The sequence below is a fragment of the Vidua chalybeata genome, chromosome 9, assembly GCF_026979565.1.
Source record: "Vidua chalybeata isolate OUT-0048 chromosome 9, bVidCha1 merged haplotype, whole genome shotgun sequence".
In the NCBI taxonomy this organism is placed as follows: Eukaryota; Metazoa; Chordata; class Aves; order Passeriformes; family Viduidae; genus Vidua; species Vidua chalybeata.
The window spans coordinates 4,209,657-4,229,779 of NC_071538.1; the positions used below are offsets into that span (position 1 = coordinate 4,209,657).

Genomic DNA, 20,123 nt, shown 5'->3' on the forward strand with positions numbered 1-20,123 from the left:
AGAAAATACTTGAATGCAGACAAAAGTATGGCAGGGTCAGCTTCTAGAGCTGCAGAAAGGATCTTGATTCTGCAAACCTCTCCAAGTCTTTCCCTTAAACTTCTGTGGTGCCTCAGGATAGCCAGGGGCCTTATTGTAGGACAGCTCTCTGTCATATTCAGCTTAGCCCACCTTCATTCTCCACAAGGGCTTTTTGTAGCTTGTCCTTAGCTATGCTGATCAAGCTGTCATACCCTACTACAGATGCAGTGCACGATCATAGAATTGTGGAATGGTTTGGGCTGGAAAGGATCTTTAAAGGCCATCTAATCCAACCTCCCTCTGCCATGGACAGGACATCTTCCACCAGGTCAGGTAGCTCAGAGCCCTGCCCAACCTGGCTTTCAATGTTTCCAGGGATGGGGAATCCATTACCTCTCTGGGCAACCTGAGAGTCAGGAAGATGAAAAATGCCAGAAGGACAGATGCGGGAGGCTTCACTAGGTGTAACTGGAAATTCAAACCAGCCATCACTAGACATCTGGGTTGAGTATTACACCCCAGCTCCTTGTTGTCCCTGACAGACCCAGCTAAATGGCTGGTCAAAACTGCACAGCTCTGGATGCTGGCAGGAAGTATCCAGGACTACATCACCTACATGGTGTGGATGATGGATAGTTCATTGGGAACTGATGAGCAAGAAAAAAAGCTGGACTGGAGTGAATGGGACTCTTCCTAGTGAGAGATTTGGATCAGCCAGGCTGCTCTACAGTTCCTTCAAACATCCCTTTCTTTTTACAGAAACACTTTTGGGCCAGAGACAAGATCACATCTCTACTCAGTGCCTGTGTTCCTGATGGGTCAAGGCTGTCTCCCACCTCCAAGTGCCACACAGCCATGTCATCCTTTCCTTGCCTACTCTTAGCATTTGTTAGCATTGACAGCGTCCTTGTAAGGATGCAAGTCTTTGGGGGAACAAGCATAGAGCATGTCCCTGCCTCAGTGGCTCAGTTGTGTCAGCTGGACTGTAAGAGTTTACCCACATGGCTTGGCAGCCTTGGCTGAGCACCTCCAGCCATCATGCTGGGAGTCACCCAGGGGCCCATGGAGGGGACACCTTCCCACGGAGGGAACCCATGGCAAACCTCCCAGGGACTGCAGTAGGACCAAGAGGCAGCTGTGAGTGTAAGACAAGATTAAACCTCTGCCCTCAGTTGACCAACCCAAGGCAATGGACATCAGTTCATGCAGAATTTGTGTTGTTGAGATGACATTGGCATGCTACCCATTGATCAGCCCACACTGGGGATCTGCCACCATCCTCCCTGTCATGAAATGAGACCTTAATTCTCTGCAGTTTTTGATCCTTAGATTTTTTTTTTTTTACAATAAGTAAACAATTCTCATACATTTCAGCTATAAATGTCCCCATAAAGTAGGGCACCCATTAAAATGATTTGTTGTATGTGATTTTTTCAGAGCAAAGGCACTGGTGGAAACTCACAAAGTCCCAATGCTCGAAGCTGTCAAGGCAATTACCCCTGAAATCCCATCCAGCTCAGCCCTTGCATAGACAGAACAGTAGCTCTCTTTTTCTGACTTGGCTTTAAAAATTCCTGTGGCTGCTGATGGAGTCGGCAGAATGAAAGCCAGGCCATGGTGTGTCTGGGTGGTGAACATCTCCCAGACTGCTCTACAGCTGTGGGCATCAGTCTCTATGGCTTTATACAGCCCCAGCCCCCTGAACCACAGGCTTTCCCACAGCCACCAGGCACAGAGCCACTTCTGGCTCTCTGAAGTCTCCTCTGTCTGCCTGCATGTTTCTTGTCTCTATCACTGTAATACTGGAGGCTGCACCAGTTATCAGGAGAGGACATCACTGCACCCTGAGGTGGATGGATAAGGGCTGCCTGCCAGGGGATGGGAGTCAGAGGGAATTATCCCCACACTAGGATGTCTCTGTTCCAGGGAGAGGGATACTCATCATTTCGGGAAGGATCTCAAGAGCTCATTCAGCTGGCAAATCCAGGATAAGTGAGAAATTCCAAATTCTGTTTGAACTGCTTGGGACAGGCACTGAGAGGTGGCATCAAAAAGGGTGGCTAAATGTCTTCACACTCTAGACCATACCTTGAAGTTTGGCTGGGGGGATGCAGGAGAAGGAGCATCTCTGCAGGTAGGTGGTCCCCACAGGGCAGGAGAACTCAGCATAGTACACGTGGGACTGGTCAGGGACACGGCAGTCAACAGGGTCACAAGTCACAGATCTGTCCCACTGTCCCGAACTGCACATCAGCACCACCTCCTGCTGCAGAAAAAGCAAAGTTCCATCAGACTCTTGAAGAGGACTTTGATCTACAGCTGTGCTACCACAGCAGAAAGGTCCAGCCCAGGTTTCAGGATGAGGAGAGCTCTCCAACATTTTTCCTCCCCCACTGTGCTCCTTCTCCCCACTCTGGACAATGAATCACAAAGCCCTGATCTGTTCACAGGGAGATGCGTGGGGTGTGAGAGCAGCAAATGTGCCCTGGGGTAACAATCCAGCCACTGTGCATGTTACATTGTCTGGGCAGTACCAGTCCCCATTAGGGAAAAAAGGAAAGTCCCTTCAAGATTCACTGAAACCTCTTGAGCTAAGCTATTTCCAGCTGTATGTGCTGCAATTTCCTCCCCTAAAAGATCAAGTCATACTTCAACTGTTGCCAAAGAGCTCTTCAGTTGATTGTTTTTCCCTAAATGTACCTATTCCCTCACACCTCAGCCCACAGACCCCACTGAAATCATATAACCTCATTTACAAATCCTAATTATACAGCCCTTCTTACTCAGCTGGGGAACTGCCCAAGATCAAAAACCACCATGTTCCCACCACTAAATATGGTCAACATGTGCTACAGACTTCATCAAAATTGAGTGGTGGATGATGGTTTTCTATGAGCAACCTGGTGTAGTGGAAGGTGCTCCTAGCCACAATGCGGGGGGGTTGGACTAAGTGATCTTTTAAAGGTCCCTTCCAACCCCAATTGTTCTATGTTTTCCATTCCCAAACTGCTAACCCCAGCCCAGCAGCCCTCAGCCAGGGGCTGCAGACCAGTATCCCTGATGTCCCTTCACTGTCTGGGGACATCCTGGGTGTCGTGGCTCTGAAGAACATCACTAAATTTGAGTCAGGCACTCCCGAGTGCAGCAGGATCATAGTGTAGCTGAACTAGCTGGAGAGGATGCTCAGGAGAAGAGCTGTGTGCATTCTCCTAAACAGGATTACAAGCCAGACATCTCTGTAATACCACTGGAGGGCTCAGGGCAAGGCACTTGCAAGCTGTGACAGCCACTTGGTAAAACTCTGTTCAGAAGTTTCCCATCTCACTGCCAAACACAGGAAAACTGTCACCCCGGGCAGATTCATTTTGTGCGGTTTCATTTTGGAGAATGGGAACATTTTGTTTTCCCTGGGCAGGCCTTGGCCCACAGACTCAGTGGCCATGTAATTAATAACCTCCCAGTGATGAGCAGTGCATCTCCAGCTGCCCTATTGCACTTCCACAGTGTCCACCTCTCCTTTGGCCAACACCACAGCACGGGGAACCTGCCTGCCAGGTGTCACAAGCAGATCTCCAAGGAGAGGAAATGTCCCCCTCCTGACATGGCCCAACTTTGTGTGCCCCAAGCAAGTTCACACCCTCGCTCAGTCTGGTGTGTAGAGCAGCTCAGCCCCAGAGACTCCTGTTCTCCCCTCCAGAAACAGCCTAAGGACAGGACACTGTGTGCCTATACCCCTGCCCAAGTGACTGCCTGGACCAAGGTAGTTCAGTTCCCAAAGACACATCATCCCAGGTCTCCTCAGTCAATAGCTAAGACCTGTGCTGGCTCCTGGCTTTTATGAGGTAACCCCCAACCCTCTGGAAAGTGGGACAAACTCTTTCACAGTGACCTCTGTGCCATTATTGCAACACAACACAAAGGAAGAAAAGCTCTCCATGCTCTCAGCTGCCTCTAAATATAGTTGCTCTGCAATGACTTCATTTTTTCCTGAGCCACTAACTTCAGCTTTGAGAGAGAAAATATCCCAGGGATGTTTAACCCTCCAAGCAATGCCCATCTGGAGAGCAGAAATATCTATCTCTCCTTCTGCTGGAGTGCATCACCTTGACTCAGGACATGCCCTGCAGCAGCTTTCAGCCTGGCAGAGCTGTGCTCTGCAGACAACACTGGACTGGGAGAACTAGGACTGGAGCAAGGGAAAGAGAGGGACCTCCAGAGCAGAAACACCAGCCATGAGCACAGGGGTCCAGCACTGGAGTTTCATTGAGCTGGGATGTGTTGGGAAAGCAGCAGAACTGTTGGGGCTGGAGGAACGAAGTGGTCTGTGCTCTCTCCAACCACCTCAGGGCGGTTAAATCTTTTTCATCTAGGTCTTGGTCCCATGGGCCATCCTGAGGCCCACTCACCTGCGATGAGCCCAGCCTCTTCCCACCACTGGAGCGGAGGACAAAGCCCTTTTCACAGGAGACAGCACACGTCATGTGCCTTGGGCCATACGAGCTGCAGTTGAGGGTGGCAGCGTGAGCAAGCAGCGGCTGCGTGCAGATTCCCGATCCCACGCAGGCACCGTGGGCACAGCTGTGGAGGAGAACAGAGAAGGGATCAACCAGTGGGTCCCAGGACTACTTCAGCAAGCAAGGGCTCTCTCCAGGTGGCACTTGTGTGGAGTGAACGCTCAGCAGGTCACAGATGCCTAGAGATGCACACCTATCCCTCGCAGCTCCAGCTTCTTCCAGGCTTGACGTCTCCTGACAATGATGCCAGGAGAGTACTTTATCCCAGCTCTGTCTTAACTGGACTTCATCCCAACCCCAGCCCACACCTTCTCACCAACCATTACCATGTTCTTTCAACTTGATAAAAGGAGGCACAGCTCAACAATATTCCAAAATCTGTGCTGCCTGTACACAGGCACAGAGTGCGCACACAGCCCTGACACCAAAGGGGCTCATTGCAGGTAGACCAAGAGAACAAAAGGAGGGAGGTGACAAGGAGAAGGGAGGCAGAAGGAATACTTTTGTATAACTTTAGAATCAGGTATGTCAAACTCTGTATAGGACACTGGAGAATCCACAGATGATTCTCCAACTGCAAGGAAAGCTAAGAGGAAACCTCTGCAAATATTAGGGAATCATCCATGAGACGTTCTTCAGATCCTGTGCAGTCCCTCATTCACATCCACACAGCTACACCACAGCCTATGGTGGAAGGGAAAAGCTGGATACACAACTGGCTCCTCAACCCCACTCCTGTCACCTTCCCCCTCTGCTCTGATGCTCTTCAGCACCTCTGCTCTCCCCACAGGCCAACACAGCATCCCAAGCCAGGGGTGCCAGGCTCTGTGGGATCAAGATCACCTCAACATACATCTGTCCAGCTCTACAGCCTCAGCTGTGGCCACCAAGGTGAGATGTAGCTAAAGGGAGGAACAACCTTCCCCTCAGCACTGCTGCAAGTTACAGGAGGTTCCAGGAAAGTTTGAAATGCATCACCCATTCCTTGGTTTGCAATACATCACCCATGCCGCCTCCTCACTTCAGCAGCTTCCCACTGAGGAGCAGTCATTAGGTACTGATTATTTAAGCATCAGAATTCCATAATGAGAACCAGTGTTGGTCAAAGAGTTATGATCTCCCTCAGTGAAATGCAGCCAGTCAAATAATTACCTGGGATGGAATTGGGAAAAGACATAGGGCAATACAACAGCTCCCACGCCCTGGTTACCCATCAGTCTGGCCTTATCTGTTACCAAGCGATATAGGTGCAACACCTGAGCTCAGTCAGCCCTCCTCAGCCAGGGACAGAGGTGCTGCAGCTTCAGGCAATAACTGGGGAGAGAAGGGAGGGAGCTGTACCTGAATGCCTCGCTCTCCTCTGCTCCCTGCTTGGCACAGGGCTGCTGGCCGTTTTCAGGCACTGCCTTTCTCCCAGCGAGGCAGAGGCCTCTGCCTCCAGCCTTTACTCAACATTTCCAGCCAAGGATGCACAGAGCTAGAAATACCACAAAAGACACGCACACAAAAAACCCAACAAAAAAAACAAAAACAACAAATCCCAAAAAAAAAACCCAAATCGGTGCCGACACAGACGTTAAGGGAATGCAATGTGCTGTTGACTCTGGACAAGTCCGCCGAGCCAAAGACATGGTGGAAACCTGCAGGCCACAGCCCTGAAAGAGCCGGTGGGCACAGAGGGGACCACAAAGGAGGACAAGAAAAAAGGGGCTGTTTTTTCAATGCAGACCTGTTTATGAAGTGAGAAATGGTTTCAGGGCAGCTGCTGCAAATTCTTTCACTAGCTTATATTTCCATTTGCTTCCTTTTTAAAGAATTTGTTTTACGAGTGCAGCATTTGTCAGGTCATTAGCTTCTGAGGGCATCTGTTACCAATTGTAGCCCTCTCCCCTCCCCTCCTACAGTCACCTTCTCTGGGCAGTTGCTCTGCTCCCTGCCTGTGCCCCTGGCTCATACTTGCTCCCGTCCCCAGTTCCACTGCCCAGCGATGGAGCCACCGTCCCAAACTTCCTTGTGTGTTTGCCTCTGGACACACATGTCCTCTTTTCCAGCCTTGCTTCTCCATTCCATCTCCTTGCTCACCGGTCATGGGTACAACGTGGAGATGCACCTTTCCACTAGACCAGGTTGCTCCAAGCCCCCTCCAAATTGGCCTGGAACACTTCAAGGAAGGGGGCAGCCACAGCTTCTCTGGGCAACCAGTGCCAGGGCCTCCCCACCCTCACAGCTGACGGTCAGGGCGTTGAGTTTTGGAGCATGTGCCCATCACAGCACTGGTTTGAGGGTGTGCCCTGGCACCTTCCAGATGCATCCAGGCCAAGTGCTTGGCTGGAGCAGCTCTGCTGGTGCTGATGGAAAGACAGCACGTTGTCTGGAGCAGCGTTGGCAGTTGGGACAATGCTGTTATTAAATAAAAATTAAATGAAGCGCTAATCCTTTTGAGTGCTACCAGGGACGTTTTGGTTTTCCACCAGTTCAGAAATGTAACCAGCAATGTGGCAGAAAGTAGATCAAGATATCAGCAAGTTTCTTAAGGATTATAAATATAGAATGTTATATAGGGTAGTTATGCACAAGAGGTTGATAATTACAGGTCATAACAACAAAATGTTTTTATGTACATCACATAAATATACTCATGCACGTGTTCTGTATGTGCATGTAGATATATTCTAGAAATAATAGAAAAGTTTGGGTTAGAATAATTACCTTTCTCTGTGCCCCCAAAGATGACTAACTTAGCACTATTTTCTCTGTGTTTAACAACACACCTAAACCTACAAATACGCACTAGATTTTATTTTGGAAATTATCTGAGCCTGATCAGCTCAAGTTCTGAGAAGCTGTGCTCATCCTACACCTTGCTTTGAAGTCTGGTGCTGCTATTCCAGACCTGAAAAGGAGCTCACATCACTGAAAGCTGTCTGATTTTCTCAAATATATCAATAATCTTTAAAAATCTATACCAACCCTACCAAAAAACATTGTCTTGATTGCTTCCTTTATCAGCATCATCACTGCTATCACTGTTGTACTTGGGGCCAGGACACTTTTGAGCCTGATGGTGAACAAGTGCAGATCAAAAGAGAAAAATGCCTGGTGACCTGGCCCCATCGTGATCCACATGCCAGAGCTGGGGTAAAGTGATGGAATAAATCACAGCTCCCAGGCCCTGGAACACCCTAACAAAGGCTGGACAAGGAAATGGCACAGTTAGCCCAGTTCTGATCTCAGCATGAAGGAGCTCTTTCTGCTTTTGATGATAAATGAAATTCCTGTATCACAGCTGCAAACTCCTGACTTCTGCCCATTTCTGATCAGGCCATATAAGATGTGGGACAAGCCAATATTTTCTTACTTTTTTTCTGCCCAAGACATCAAAAAAAAAATTCCACTTCTATCCCAGCATCTTTTGAAGCTCAAACTAATGATTTGTCAACAACATTTTTACAAAATACCAAGGTTTTTCTCCTAACTTATTTCATGTCAGCACAAGTCTGCACGATGCTCTGGGCTCACCAAGTCCCATAACTTATACATCAAAGAAAGTTTCAGGTCTGGAAATCTGTGAAATTCTGTCTAGTGATGGCCCTAACTGCTCCACAAAGGTAAAAGTTTTGTTCTGAAATGTCAATTCAGAACAAATTCTATAAACTAGAGCAAAACTTCTCCTTTGAGATCCTTCATCCTTCTAGAAAAAAAGCAGGCAGCCACTGCCAGCAATAGAGCATGTTAAGCCAGTGGTGGCAAAGCTAGTATGGTAACACTACTTTGTTGTGACAAATCCCAAATTCTGAAAAGCTGAAATTTCATGTTTTACAGCAACTACTTAATGCAACACAGAAAATACTGATGGATTTACCCACATCAAACTAAGCCAAGTCAAAAGCAGTGCAGCTGTCTGAGTATAATAAATCATCTATACATTGCTGTAGTGCCTACTCAGGCTTTCAACCCCAAGTTTGCTGCTGAAACATCCCTTATCATCAAGCTCCACTCTTAACAGCGGAAACTTCTAAGTTCTTCTCATGGTGTGATTTTTTGGGAGAAGGGGTTATAGAAGATGTTGACAGAAAAGTAAAGGCTTTGGCCAAATCTCCTGAAGTAAAAAGTCATCACTGCACATTCTCTGGTGGAGTCTGGATTGTAACACTCAACATCAGTGAGATAAAAGGTGTTTACCCCAATGCGGTCTAGCAGAAGAGAATAGCTAGGAAATGAGAAAAGGTGTTTTGGAAATACTTGGGAATGTCTCCCTTCAGGCATGTTTCCCGTGAAGGTGAAAGGTCTCACTTTTCCAGTAAATCTGATGGCAACCATCCTTGTGGCAGCAGGCTGCGTGTACAGACCCAACGGTGGTGATGCTTCTTGATTACAATCTGCACTGAGGTTGCCATCTCAAGAAAAGGTGTTTGCCTCTGTACGTGACTCCAAAAGAAACTTGGCAAAAAGTAACATCCCTGTGAGTCATCTGCTGTCATCTGCCTCAGAGACAGAGAAAAGGCACCAGCAAGACATCAAATGACCTGCTGGGCCCTCCATAGCCATAGTGGAAAAGGGAAAAAAAGAAGCAAGAGCACATAATGTATTTCCAGACAGTTCCTTTCCATGTTTTTTTTTGTTGTTGTTCATGACACCAAAATATTTGCATAGAGGCACAGAAAAGGAGGTTGAATGGGATGCCAGGTTTGGTCTAGTCACCTTCCCAACCTCAGCCAGGACAGACCGTACCCAAAGAACATCTTTATCCATATCCGATCTCCAGAGGACCACACTCATCTCATTTTCTCATCTTGTCCAGAGGAATTAATTTCTGAGCCACATCCATCACCATGAAAGACATAAAAATAGCAGAGGGGTTTCAAAGGGGAGCTGCAAGCAGAAGCCATAGCTGGGCTGCAAGATTTACGCTGTAAGATTCAAGGAGGAAAAGATATTTATCATGACAGAGAGGAGATAGTGAGAGGATCTGATGGCTCTGTACAGACACATAGACACAGAAAAGTTGTCTGCTGGCAGGAGGCATTCAGACCTTTCTGACAAGGATGGAGCAAAAGCAACAACTTTCATCATGAAATCAGAGGCACCTTCTCAGCAGAGAGGCTTCCTGGGTATGAGAATAGCTCAGCAGGGGTGATGGTGTACTCATCACCTCCTGCAGCTTGTGAAAGGAGGTAAGAGAACCTTCTGAAGGATGCATTTAAGCCAGCCCCTGTGAAAAATCCCTGGGCTTGTGTATGACATCAGGAAGGGCAGGGCAGAATGGGAGAGACTGGCTGTAGCAGAAAACCAAGGGGCTCTGCTGGAAAACCTGGGGTCTTCCAGTGGTTGCTCCCTTCTTCACTGGACATGGGAACTCACACAACTGATCCATGCTGTAACTCACATTCCCTCGATGTATCTGGGGCTAGCTCTGCTTGGAACAATGCCTCAGACCCCTTCCATAAGGTGACACTAAACACCCTGTTTGAAAGCTGTTTAGTTACTGTGTTTGACTCAAGATCAAACTGGTGAAAAACCTATGCTGGGAGATATTTTTTCCCCTGGATATTCTCAGGGAAAGGCAGAAGACATCTTGAGCATTCCCAAAAAAGCCCATATATAGAGCACTAATCTCAAGAAGCTTGTTAGACTGCAGACAGCAAATGGGATAGGGCAGTCCATGAAATGGTGTCTGGCCCTCCAAGGGTTACCTGTGACACCTTCCAACTGGGCATTAATTTAAATGTAGTTTAAATTAAAATTAATAACACATTCTACAGCACAGTCTTGGCCATCACTGCCCATCAGCCAGTCAGGGACCCACAAGAGACATGCCAGAGGTCAACAGGTTTTGATGATGGAGGAGAAGCATCTCTAGAGGTCCCAAAGGTAGAGATTAGCCCATTCCCCAGGAAAGGTGGTCATCAAGACCCTGGAAACACAAATTTTTAGGCTGGAGAAGCCCTGTAAAATTAAGTCCAGCCATTACTCCAGCAGTGCCAAGGCCACCACTAACCCATGTCCCCAAGTGCCACATTTACATGTGTTTTAAATCCCTCCAGAGATAGGGACTCCATCCACGGAGGCATCCTCAGCCAGAGGCAAGAATCAGGACTTTATGGTCCCTTCCAACTCAAACTATTTTACATTTCTGTGAAATAAGACACCAGCATGTCTACCAGGGTGCCCATAAATCTTCATGCCATCACACATGTAGCCCATAAATCGACCCTGCATAAATTTGGTGCCTGGAAGAAAGAAAACAAACCAAACAAAACAAAACCTGTTTGGGAAACAGCCGTCATCGCTGAATAAAGTTTATCAATGGAAAATGCGTAAACAACTCCCTCCTCCGTCTAATTTTCTCTCCCTCACATCCATTTTCCATACGAAAGGAATCCAAACCAGATTCCCCTTGATGCCTGACACCCACTTTTGGGGAAGCAAGAGGAGAGCTTTCACACAGGAAATACAAACACAAAGCAGATTGCCTTTGGTAGCACCTTTCCTGTGAACCCAACTCAGGCATTTCCCAGCATATGTGAACGTAAAATAAAACACACTGAAAATAAAAGCAAGCTAAAAATACACAAAAGAGAGGAAATGAGAAATGTTCCCCTGGTTCAGTGTATAGCCTGTACCAAGTTAAACAGGAGGGACTGTGGCTCAGTTTAAAAATGCAAAGAAAAGGATGAAAGGCAGAAGCTTTGGGTCTCCTGGGTGGAAATGTGTTAAGTCTGATTTCTGCTTGACCTCATAAGGTTGTGATTGGGAGCAGAATGCACAGACAAACCCTGGTCTGGTGGCAGAGACAGCAGAGAAGCGTTCCTGGTGATGGCAGTGAGGACATTGCACTGTTTTGGTCTGCAAGTGCTCTGCCAACCTTCAGCACTTTGAATGGGTCCAAAAGCAAAAGGAGACACTTCAAAACAAGTATGTACTTTTCTAGAGGCAAACACCTGTTGCATCCTGACCTGGAGAAAGCTGCATTTCATCAGCATAAACACAATCTCTATTTTTTCCCCAGCCTGCAAAGCGCTGCAAGATCCTTCAAGATGAAAGATGCTACAGAAATACCAACCTGTCATATATTTATTATTTCGGCAATGAGCATTTCTAGGCTGAAGGCAGGAAATCTCATTTCTCTGTTGCTTTTGTTACTGTCCTTTCTCAGGTTATTTTGGGAAAGCCCTCACACGCACATACTGTGTACACAAGGCTGGCTGCGTGCAAACGGTCAGCTCTACTCTCTGCAGGAAGAACATGGGTGTTCTGTGGTCTTTTACAGTCAAATGTCTCTCAGCCTCTGAAGATTTTCTATTTCTGCATTTTTATAGGGGAGCCCCCGCACCCCGCTGCCAGAATCCACCTACCTTATATGAAATGGATTGTTAACCTTTAAAAATACTGCAAGGCATTCCTTTTGGCGATAGAACAGATTTTAAAAATATAATAAAGGGGGCGTACTTCAATGTTTCCTGACTTAACAGAGGAAGATCCTTGATTATTAGTGTGACTACTCAAGGCTGTAAGCCTAACCTCCCCACCCTGAATATTCAAGACACTAGTTCTGAAGATCAATACTCTAAATAGAATTTTCTACTCTGAAAACCCTGTGAACCTAATTTGCTTGAGTATTTGCTAAGGGCACACACACATCCTGCAATTCAGCATATTGCTGTGAAGTCAAAGCCATGGGGAGCCTAGGGGAGGGCAACAAGAGGAAGAGGAGACACGAGGATCCTGCTGTGCCCCTGGAAGAGGGACACAGCTTGGTGTGCCTTGGCAATATGGGAATTGGCTTGTCCTTCAGCTATAATGCAACTTTTATGAGGAAAACATCTATTTTCCTCTCTATCTGCTCCTATATGGGCATCTCCTCATCCCCAGTCAATGCTTAGCTGTGTCCAGTGAGTCTTTTCTTCCTTGCAAGTCACTTCTCAGAGGAAGAGGGAAGCTCTCAAGCAACAAGAATGCAAGATTATTTTAAGGGATGAGAAAATATAATTGAAAAACCACATCAGTTGGCCAGGGTCTTAGAAGCATGTGGGTACATTGCTGTAACAGCTACCAGGAGGAAACATGCTGCATTTCAGGTGAACGCTGATCTTTTAATGTAAAGTTGAGAATAATATTTATATACTGACTCACTAAGATTTATGTTTCTGTATAAATCACACATGCACTTTAAAAAAAAAAAAGTAAAAAGCAACTTCAGTATGTTCATGGCTTCCAGAATTCAACATAAATCAATTGTACCACAATCCCACAGGCTTTAAGACAAACACACACACATACTCTCATTTATTAACAGGGATATTCACCCATCCAGGCTATCAACAGAAGGAACACGACAAGAACGGCAATGAGATGACCCTAGACAAAGCCCTTCTGTGCTTAAGAACCCCAAAGCTCCAGCAAAGCTCAACTCAAAAATCAGTATTCTCAGTACTGTGGTTTGAGTAACTGGCTGAACTGGAGCCCTGGATCAGCACATGTGTAGCTTCAGGGAGCCTGGGATCTGAAAGAAAAGCCAGACTCGGCAGATTTAACGTGCTGAGGCTGCCGTTGGCATTACCACCACGTCCAGCAGGGTAGTGTGAGACTCTGTGAGGGGCCTGGATGGACTGGGAGTGAGAACAGAGAGGATGAGGAGAGCTCCATCCCCACCTTGCACAGCACAGGGAAGACTGGAATGGATGGAGGTGGAGCTTGTAAAGAAAGTGCTGAAGAAGCCAATCCTTCAGCTTTAGCAGAAACTCCCAGTGATAACTTCTCAGCCATTTTCAAACTTCTCTTGGTTTTCACACCAGGAATCAGACCTTTAGCACAGTTTTCTAGATGCAGAGGCCATGCACAAAATCTGGTTTTTGCCTTCCCGTTCCCTCCAGCAAGACAAGCAAATCAAGACTCAACACAGCAGATCTTCCAGCAATACCTCAAAAGCCATCTGAGGATAGTCACAAAGCACTCCATGAGAAGATAAAAACTTCAGAATTCAAACACAACTTCTCAGAGAGCAGTAACCCTGGGTGGCCCCTGGGACGTGCCCTGAGGAGACCATCCCTACCTGTAGCACCGATGGCCACATCCCTGCTGTTGCTGCAGGAGGCAGGAGGTGAGGGGGTCAGAGGAGCCAGGCTGAGCCAAGGTCCGCAAGGCCACGGCTGCAACGCCCACAAGTGGAGAGGAGAAGTTGAAAAACACCGAGGCAGCCTGGGGGAGCGGGTCCTCCTGGCCGTGGGTCACATTGATGATGAGGGGGTTGTGCTGACACGACAGCTCGTACGTCCCTGTGAGACAAGGCAAAGAAAGACGTGACTAGTCCAGCTCCAGGGATTTGCTTTTGGTTTACATCTGCTCCCTCCACACGCCAACAGACCACCTTGGAAGGCAGAAGATCCTGCAAGGAGGGGCAGGGGACAGCAGTGAGAGATCACAGCTGTGGTGGTGGCTCCAGGTGTCCCCGTTGGTGCCACAGCCCAGAGGTTCTCACCCAAAGAGCGGTTCTGTCCATCTGTGTCAGTCCACTGGACGGCAACCACCGGCTTGGGCTGCTGCCTTGGGACAGTGCCAGAGGAGGCCAGGAAGAGCAGGAGAGAGGTGGGCACTGCAGGTCTCTCAAAGCAAACCTAGGAAAGAGGGCAGGAGACACTCTGAGAGCGGGCACACCAAATACAGCTTCTCAGAGCCCATATAGGCAAGAGAGAGAAAGAGGGAGCACAGCAGGAGCAGGGATAAGGGGTCAGAGACCTTGCAGGGCTGGAAATGGGTGCAAAGGTGGGAAGGAGGAAGGAAGAGAACCAAAACAGTCCTTTCCCTCTGAATTTCCCTTCTTCATTTTACTAGCCTTCTCCTCACACATTCAGTCCCACCTTGACATAAATTTACAGCATCTTCATGGCATCCACATTTGCTACTCTTTAAATTAAGCAAGACCTGGATAACCTCTTTCCTCCTCCCCCTTCACCAGACTCGGACTCCCACCCGACACAGAGCTGGCCAGCCAAGGTGAGACACCCAGGGAAAACAGCTACCAGCCTTGCCACCAAAATATTTCCAACAGAAAAGCCCTCAAAAAAGACAAAAAACAAAACAAGCCCAAAGAATGCCCCCAGTAGCCACTGCAACAGCAAACTGTCCACCAGCCAACACGTAGAAAGATTCGTGGGAAGAAGCCCTGCCTGCTAGGAGAGCCAGCAACTTGCTACTTGTCTACAAGCCTGAAGGCAGCTGGAAGTAGCTGGGAAACTCATGGCATCAATCATGGCAGAGCAGATGTTCTTTGGAAGTAAGAAGACAGAAATGTTTTTCTCCCCCACCCCAATACCCCCCCCTTCCCCCCAGTGCTGAGATGTGTTTTGATCAAGATCCTCCCGACACTTTTTGTGGAATGCTGGTGTGGAGGAAGCTCAGAAATTCGAGGCAAAGGTGTATTTGGAAAGAAGACAAGTCCTGGCTGGCCAGGCACAGCCCAAGGAGCAGACTGTGGGAATGGAGGGGACAGCCACGCAATCTGTGATGGCAGCCTAGCCTCAGGGTGGTTCATGCCACGTCAGGCACTGTTCACACGTGGGAATAGGAAAAAACCTTGGGCTTCAGCCCAGGGGTCCCACCCTGCAGGGAGGTGCTCGTCAGCAAAAGCCCCGTGAGCGAGGCTCCACTGGTGTCTCCTTGCTCCCTTAGCCAGGACTTGCTCACTTACAGGGCTGCCTGGCTGCAAGAAGTGGACCAGAGGGCTCAATTGTTTTTATTTGGTGTATCCCCACTGTCTCCCCTGGTGAGATAAGTGTGGGAAGAAGGAAAAGAAACAGGAAAGCAAGAAGGGAGGAAAAGAGAGAAGAGCCAGCTGTGCCCACAGACAAGTGCCCCCAGGACAGAGCTACAGCTGTGAAGTCCCAAGGACCTGGAGGGTTTTAACCCAACCTCCAAGTGTGGTTCCTCAGGGGAGGAGAGGTATGTGAAGAAGTCAGGTGAGGCTTTCCCTGGACTACACATCTTGAGGTGAAGAGTTCAGTCTTTCCCTTCCTACAGTGCATCTGCATGAGAGTGAAAGGTGCTGGCCCCAAGTTAGGCCAATAGCAGCTGCCTTGATTAATATCCCAATCCTTTTCAATACATATTATGTGACTGGCCACAGCAGGCTATCTTCTTAATTTTTCTCTCTCCCTCTCCCCGCTTCTTATTTAATTTCCTGCATTACACATCCTGACTTGCTTACAAGTGATTTTGATGCCTTTCCTCATCAGGTGTATTAAAAACTGAGAACAAAGCATGGCTGGAGATCTGCAAATTGTAACAATTCTCATGTGCAGACAGACCTGAGGGGCATGGCAGATGCTGTGTGCAGAGGCACAGACACACATTCCGCCTGCCCCCAACCTAATTACAGCACGACAGCAAGCATGGTGAGACACTGGCACTGGCTTTCCAGAGCACTTGTGGATCCCTGGAAACATTCGAGATCTGATAGGGCTCTGAGCCCCCTGATCTAGTGGAAGGTGTCTCTGCTCATGGTAGGGGGCTTGAACTAGAGGGCATTTAAGCTCCTTTCCAACCCTAGCCATTCCATGATCCTTTGACCCAGCTGTTCCCCTCGTTCATTGGTGCCACCTCTTCAGAAACACTGTACTAAGTGATTCCTACCATCTGATGAGTTCTGTAGTGCAGCTCTAACGTGGGAGACACAGGTGCAGCAGCTTTAAAATGGCCCTGGGAGCTGGTGAACACCAAACACCCCGTGCACATGGGTACACATGTGCATCAACAGCACCATTCCTGTCTGGGCAGGCAGCTGTGCTAGGCAAATTGTCAACAAAAAGCCATCTTTCCTAACCCAATATGTTACCAATCAGGCCAACTCTTAAAAAACAAAACAAAAAAAAAAGAATAAAAGGGCATATTTATTACTAGTCCATAAATAATTTTATGGGCGGAAAATAATAGCACTCCTAGAGAGAGCACAGAGAACCAGTAATGAAAGTCTTTAGTATAAACATCCATACAGGAAGAGGACTGACCACAAGCTCCAATAAAACTGTAACATGTTTTAACCCCTGCTGAGAAGTGGAAAGCAAGCTTTCATCTAGGTAAGGCCAAGGGGGAGGATTACTGCTTTCTCCTTAGCAAAGGAGGAAAGGAGGCACGTTTGTCAAGGCCAGAGACTGAAGCCACAAACTGGGTTGTGAGCACACAGACAAGGAAGAGAGGGAAAATTAGAAGGTTAAAGGAAGTTGTTTTGGAGAGACAGAGGACCTCAGAGCAGTTTGTTGACTGAGGTTTAATGATTCACCGAGTTGTCTGAGCATGTGGGGAAAGAGGCCTTCTCTAGAGAACCTCTAGCAAAACAGGGCGAGCTGCCCCTCAGAGAGCAGAGGGAGCAGCATGCCAGAGCCCGGCTTTCCAGCAACACCAGGCAGCAGCCACAAAACCTCTAAACTGTGCCTGTGGTCAGAAACCCAACACTGTAAAAACCCCAGTGGCCTAATCCTCAGCCCTCCTCTGTCCCTCTCCTCTACCTGCTGGGACAGAGGGGTTGGACCCTCCCAGGGGCAGCCCCCGAGCCCCTGTTGGGCTGCAGGACCAACATCCTGGGGCACAGAGGTGCCACCTCTGGTCTGGAGTCATCAGAAGGACCTCTGTGCCACAGCTGGTTGCTGTGGGCTTGGGGTGCTGAGGACCCCTCAGGATGGCAGAGGCTATCCAGCTGCCCTCTTGCTGCTGGAACAAAGGCAGCTAGGACTTTAAACACAGCCTGTGCCTACCCTTTGGGGGTGTTAAAGCACAGCTTGACTGCAGGGGAGAGTCAGGAGCAAGTTGTTTCTCAGCCTCGAGGCATTTCTGTGGTATTTTGGTTTAATGCACAGTCCTTCTCCTGGCAATCTGCCCCAGGATGGGTTTGCTGTTCACAGTGGGAATGGGGCAACTACCTAAGATCCAGACACAGGTATTTTGGGATTTACAAAGAGTGCAGTAGCATATGGAGTACTACCTGAATAGTTTTAAAGGTTGCTGTAGCTCCTACAGGACAGAAAAGGATGGGTTTTGTCACCAGAGCTGAGTAAAGACAAACAAATCCTTTGTGCCTGACCACACACCCTCACTTACCTTGAGCCAAACTCCCTCATCGCCCAAAAGCATCTTCTCATTTGGGTCCTGAACATTCTCTTGGCTGGGAGCACAGGGAAACCAAGCAGCCTGCAAAAGGTCCTTTGGCACCTCGTGAAGGTGGGATTTACATACCTGAAAGGAGAGATTTATTGCAATGAAAGGAGAAAAACAGCACCTACAAAACTTCAGGGAAGATTGAACAAGTGTTGAGAAGGACCCCAAGGTGGCTCTTAGCATGAAGACAGTTAGGATGTGGCTTCCTAAGTGACATCTCACTGCCCACACAGAAGACCTTTGCCATTTTGGAGTGCGGTAAATGTGTTGCTTAAGCACCTCATGGTGTCTGTGGGGCTGAGCAACAAGCAACAAGCCAAGTTGTAAGCTGGTAGGTGAGACCATGGCATCCTGATTTTGGCTGGGCTCACAAGATACAAAGGTGTGATTCATTTGCCTGAATAACACTCTTCTGTTCCATTCACTGCCCTGTGGCATCCCAGACATCCCCACAGGCCTGGCAGACAAAACCTGGGAGATACAGGTGTCATTGTAAAGGAACAGACACCTGAGCCCAAGGCACCTAATTAGACATGTATATCTGGGCAGTTTAATCATGCTGCAGGTCTCAAGAAGATAGTTCCTCATATCAAGTCAGTAGAAACACATGTGTAAAGGGCTAAATATGATCTCTTTGCATATTTCTTGCCTTTCTTCAGCTTGCTAGGAAAGAACGTACACACCACGTTAACACCAATCAGGCAAAATCCCCTCCAGGCTCTGCTCCAAAGCCCATATGAAAGATGGGAATTCTCCCATTGATTTTTCCTTGGCTTCAGATCAGAGGGCTTGGGAGCAGTACAGATGCTGATGTGTGCGTGATTTCATCCTTTCAGGCCCTGACCTTAAAAGGTATTAGACTGACAGGATTTTTTTTAAGCCAACAGTGGGACATGCTCCAAGTTGAGCATTTGGCTGGTGGGATGGGATGGTCACTGTTCAGTGAAATGCATGGCTGGAGGAGGTGCTCCCTGCCAGGATGAAGCACCTCTCCATGAACTGCAGCTCCTGAACTCAGGGACTGATGCAAGAGGAGTGTGAGAAATGCCCAGGGTCTTGCACTTAGTACCTGGTTGGGAAGATAATCAATGAACGCTTCCAGAGCTGATTTTGTTTGTGCCTTTCCCAGCACAGACTTTGTCTTTTTTTTTTTTTTTTTTTTTTTGGTCCATGCCTTCACTCACCTTCACAACAGGCTCTCCAGTGACTATGGAAACAGGGCAGGACTTTGAATCCTGTTGGGAGGCATAGGCTTTCACTGCCCACAGATCCACATACCCCTCAGGAGTGTGGGGACCACAGTCCAGCATGCTGCTTGTCTCCTCAAAGGGCTCACACACACCATCCCCATCGTGAACGTAGCACAGGCTTGGCTCCCCTGCAGGGACAACAGGGATGAGCTGCTTACAAACCAGGCTCCAGGCACACACACCTCCTCTCGTTATAAGAGATTTGCTGTCTCATTAGCCTGGGGTTTTCCCAGCACAGGGGCCTGACAAGATCCATGGATCACTCCAGCTGCAAATCCAGGTTCTGTTGCAATGAGGTGCATGGCCCTCTGCTCTAAGGAGCAGTGTGAATAACGTACAGTTTTGACTCCTGCCTCAAAAGGAGTCAATCCATTTGGACCTGTCTCAATCCAGTTGGACTCACCAACACAGTTGAAGCCTTTTTCCTTTTTACACTTCCTGGAGCAACCATCTCCATCCAGCAAGTCCCCATCATCACATTCCTCCTCCAGGCTCCTAAGAGGGCAACAGCCAGATGTATTATTACCACCTTTGACTCAACACCCCTGTGCTCCTGCCCAGTCATGAGTGAGGACCCCTTATCTTGGTTCTATTTCCAGAGAAGCAGTTCAAAAGGAAGAACCACACATGGAATTAGATAGAGAAGAGAAAACACCTTGCCAGAGGATAAAAAGAGGTTAAAGTCATGGTATTTGGGAGCAGACATTATTGTACTGTGACTTTGCTGTAAAACTTGAGGCAAGAACTCTGTGAGAATGGAAAAAGTATAGAACTAAGCATCAGGAAGACCTGTTGCTGGAGAAAGCAAGTGTTAGAGAAGACAGGAGATTCTGAAATGGGGCTGGGGTTTCAGTGGGAGCTGGAGAAGGAGGCAGGAGAAGGGGAGAGACAGAAGGTTCCTCTCCCTTTCCCTTTCTTTACCCTGCTAAGAAAACCGGTTTCAAATGAGTGTGATCCTGAGTATCCTGGAAGTTGAAGTCTTAAAAAGCTCAAATATGGAAATCTGAAATAATTATCTCCCAGGCAGAGCAGGTGAAGCACTGGGCTCTCTCAGCATAGAGGTGGTGCATTCCTCATTATCTGGGGTCTCTGAGCAGAGACTGGACAGCTCTCTAAAGACACCGCACCATGTGGGACTGTGCTTGTTGTAGAACCTAGTCCTGCAGGGCCCTGAGCAAAAAGTTATACTGCC

At 48.0% G+C, this 20,123-nt stretch overlaps 1 protein-coding gene across 1 annotated transcript in view; it reads right to left on the reverse strand.

The window, feature by feature from the left end:
- PAPPA2 (pappalysin 2) overlaps positions 1 to 20,123 on the reverse strand; it is an 87,563-nt gene that overhangs the window by 26,218 nt on the left and 41,222 nt on the right. The window contains exons 9-15 of the mRNA XM_053950297.1: positions 19,335 to 19,426; positions 18,866 to 19,059; positions 17,625 to 17,759; positions 14,014 to 14,149; positions 13,588 to 13,810; positions 4,428 to 4,599; positions 2,110 to 2,287 (exon numbers count right to left, since the gene is read on the reverse strand). Of these exons, the coding sequence (XP_053806272.1) occupies positions 2,110 to 2,287; positions 4,428 to 4,599; positions 13,588 to 13,810; positions 14,014 to 14,149; positions 17,625 to 17,759; positions 18,866 to 19,059; positions 19,335 to 19,426 (1,130 nt within the window). The remainder of the gene's footprint in view (positions 1 to 2,109; positions 2,288 to 4,427; positions 4,600 to 13,587; positions 13,811 to 14,013; positions 14,150 to 17,624; positions 17,760 to 18,865; positions 19,060 to 19,334; positions 19,427 to 20,123) is intronic.